At 64.7% G+C, this 2,746-nt stretch overlaps 1 protein-coding gene across 1 annotated transcript; it reads left to right on the top strand.

Annotated features, from left to right (window-relative positions):
- Nucleotides 1–10: 10 nt before the first annotated feature.
- Nucleotides 11–2,734, top strand: LOC110390580 (maestro heat-like repeat-containing protein family member 7; the record flags this gene model as incomplete). The annotated part of the gene is made up of 10 exons (XM_021381967.1): nucleotides 11–158; nucleotides 302–482; nucleotides 567–676; nucleotides 896–1,045; nucleotides 1,200–1,354; nucleotides 1,463–1,610; nucleotides 1,822–2,000; nucleotides 2,084–2,221; nucleotides 2,384–2,498; nucleotides 2,653–2,734. Coding segments are annotated over exons 1-10 (1,345 nt in total), but the record flags the coding sequence as incomplete, so codon positions are not given.
- Between the last annotated feature and the right edge of the window lie 12 nt (nucleotides 2,735–2,746).

Here is a 2,746-nt window from a genome sequence, read left to right as displayed (position 1 = left end):
GGAAGGACGAGTGCCCCGTGCCGTGGGCACACCGGCAGCTTTTCTCTCCACAGCTCCTGCTGCCCTTCACCATGTGCCAGCTGGCGGCCGTGGAGGAGAGAGCCGTGGCGTGCATTGCCAGGCTGCTGGCCTTCAGCAACACGTGCTCCTTGCCTGAGGTAGGGAGCCCTGACGCGCACAGCTCCCGTGCACCCGTCCTGGCTCCCCAGCCGGAGCCCACCTGTCTCCAGGCTTGCCCAGAGCCTAGGCTGGGGCCCTGCCGCCCCGCTCAGCCGAGCGCCTCTGCTGCCTCTCTCCCCAGCTGTGCTCCTGCTTCACGGGAGCCACGGTGTTCCAGCACGAGTGCGAGGAGAACCAACGCTTCCCCGTGCTGGGGAAGCTGGCCGGACACCTCATCCTGTGCTGCACCTCCACGGATCAGGCGACCGGAGATGAGGCGATGAAGGCTGTCCATCAGCTTTTCACCTTCATCACCACCCCAAGTGAGAGGAGTTGTGTTGGGCTAGGTCCCTTCAGACCCCCAGGTGCCCAGGCCCCTCACTGACTTTGTGTCCGCTCCTCTCTAGGAATGTCGCTGGAGCAGAAGGATCCCAAGATGCCAGAGCTCTGGGAGTGCCAGCAAACTTTGCTCCACCAGGAGGTTTCCCAAGAGAACAGAGCCAGAAATATCTTTGAGGTACAAACGGCAAACCCTGAGCCCACAGGAGAGCCCAGGCCTGCAGTGTCAGGAAGAGCGCAGGCGCTGTCCCCGAGCAGCCCTGGTGCCCATAGGGCCCTCCCGCTCCGTACCCCAGGCGTCCCCCAGCCCACGCCTGCTCCCAGCTCTCCCGAGGCACCAGCACGGCCCAGCAGCCATTCAGGGAATGAGTTGTCCCTCCTCTCCTTCCTCCCACAGATGTTTCTGAAATACCTCCTGTACCCCGAAAGGCTTGATGTCTTCCTCACGGCCATCGAGAGCATGACAGCGCCGAGACTCCACAGCACCGAGCTGGCTGCCCACATGGTGGACGTGCTCGCGGCAGAGGCTCACTTCCCTCCGCGGCGGGTGGGAACCTGCTGCTGCCACAGCTCCAGCCCTCGGGCCTCTGCTCCTTCCCTGGCACCGGCATCGGCACCGCGCTTGGCCGGCAGGCAGCAGTGGGGATGGCAGCGGGGCCCTGCTCCGGTGCCATCCCATTCTCACGCGTGTCCCCCTCCAGGTGCACAACATCGTGAAGATGATCTACCGCAGCCTGCCTTCCGTCAAAGCCGAGCCGGCTCTCAAAAGCCTGGGCAGGGCCCTGCTCGTGCTGGCCAGCAAACACCCGAGGGAGATGGTTAGCAGCCTGCTGGTCTGCTCCCCCACCTGCACCAGGTACGGGGCCCACAGCACTCAGGGCTCCTCTCCTCTCCTCTCCCCACCCCATCCCATGGCTGTCAGCCAGGCGGGGACAGCCACGCTGACCTCCCTGGGGACCCGCAGTGTCGCCGTCACCATGTGGAGGGCAATGCTCTCGGAGCCCCCGGCCGTGGAGAAGCTGCTGCAGGAGCTGCTCCGAGTGCTCCTCAACCACTCTCCGCAGCTAGAGTCCCCATTCATCAAGGACTGGCCACGCGTCCTCGCCCTGGCTGTGAGTTCCTCACTCACCCAGCTGAGCCTGAGTCCCCGCTCCCCTTCCCTGTCCACCCCCCAAGCCTTCTTCCTGCCCTCGGACGCACCCGTAGACCCGCCTGGGGCTCTGGGGGTCTCCTTCCCCATCCCTCCCTCCATCCCTACGCTTCTAGAGAAGGGATGGAAACCCGGGGGACAGGGCAAGGATGGTATCCGGGTGCTTTCTGCAGGCAGCAAGGATGCTACCGGAAATCTTCCAGCTGCCTCTCGTCCTGAAGGAGGCGGAGGCCATTTTCCCCCAGCTCTTCCTGGCCCTCCTCTTGCAAGTCTCCTTCACCACGAAGCTGACAGAGCAGGAGGTGGAAATCTTCTGGGTGGAGCACCAGCAGGGCCAGCTCACTCCCATCAGGTGCCACATCCCCCTCCCCCCGCTGCACCCAGGGACCCGCTGCTGGGGCTCCCGCTGTGACTCGCACTGTTCTCCACCTGCAGGGCCGCGGTGCAGGCCTTGAAGCTGCTGCTCTGCAGCGTGGGCCTCCAGAGGCAGATGGAGGCCATTCAGGAGCAGGGCGGCTGGGACGCGCTTCTCAGCGCCGTCACCCACCTCCAGGGTGTGCAGGTGGTGGCCAGGTGAGAACTCCTTCCTCGGGGTGGCAGGGGGTTCCCCGTTCTCAGAGAAAGTGCTGCCCCAGCACCGGAGCCCGTGGCCCCTGGGGCACTGGCAAGAGGGCTGCCCAGCCAGAGCTGCGTCCGCCCGGCTCGGGGCTGATGGGGCCTTCTTATGCCTGCCAGGGTGATGAGGGAACTGCCTGGAGCTCTGCGTGCCCCCATCTTCCACCAGCTGCTTGAGCTGCTCAGCAACAGCTTCTGCTCCTGGGAGATGGTGGCCATGGTCTTCCTCGTTGAGGTGAGCAACAGCTGCAGAAGCAGCCAGCTTGGGGCTGCAAGCCCACTGGTGGCACAAGCCCTGCTGCCTCCCTCACGGCCAGGCTTGGCCATGCCCTGCTGTCCTTTCCCAAGCTGACTGTTGGATCCACCGCTAAGAGCCGCGTGTGTTGCAGATGCTGGAGTGCGTGGACCTCAAGCAAGAGCTGCGCCGCGTCGTGAAAATCTTTAACACCCATCTGCAGAGCCAGAGCGTGGGCATGCAGCAGC

Source organism: Numida meleagris, unplaced genomic scaffold (genome assembly GCF_002078875.1).
Source record: "Numida meleagris isolate 19003 breed g44 Domestic line unplaced genomic scaffold, NumMel1.0 unplaced_Scaffold1387, whole genome shotgun sequence".
NCBI lineage: Eukaryota > Metazoa > Chordata > Aves > Galliformes > Numididae > Numida > Numida meleagris.
Note: the sequence above shows the minus strand (reverse complement) of the source record. Positions and strands in the feature narration are given on the sequence as shown.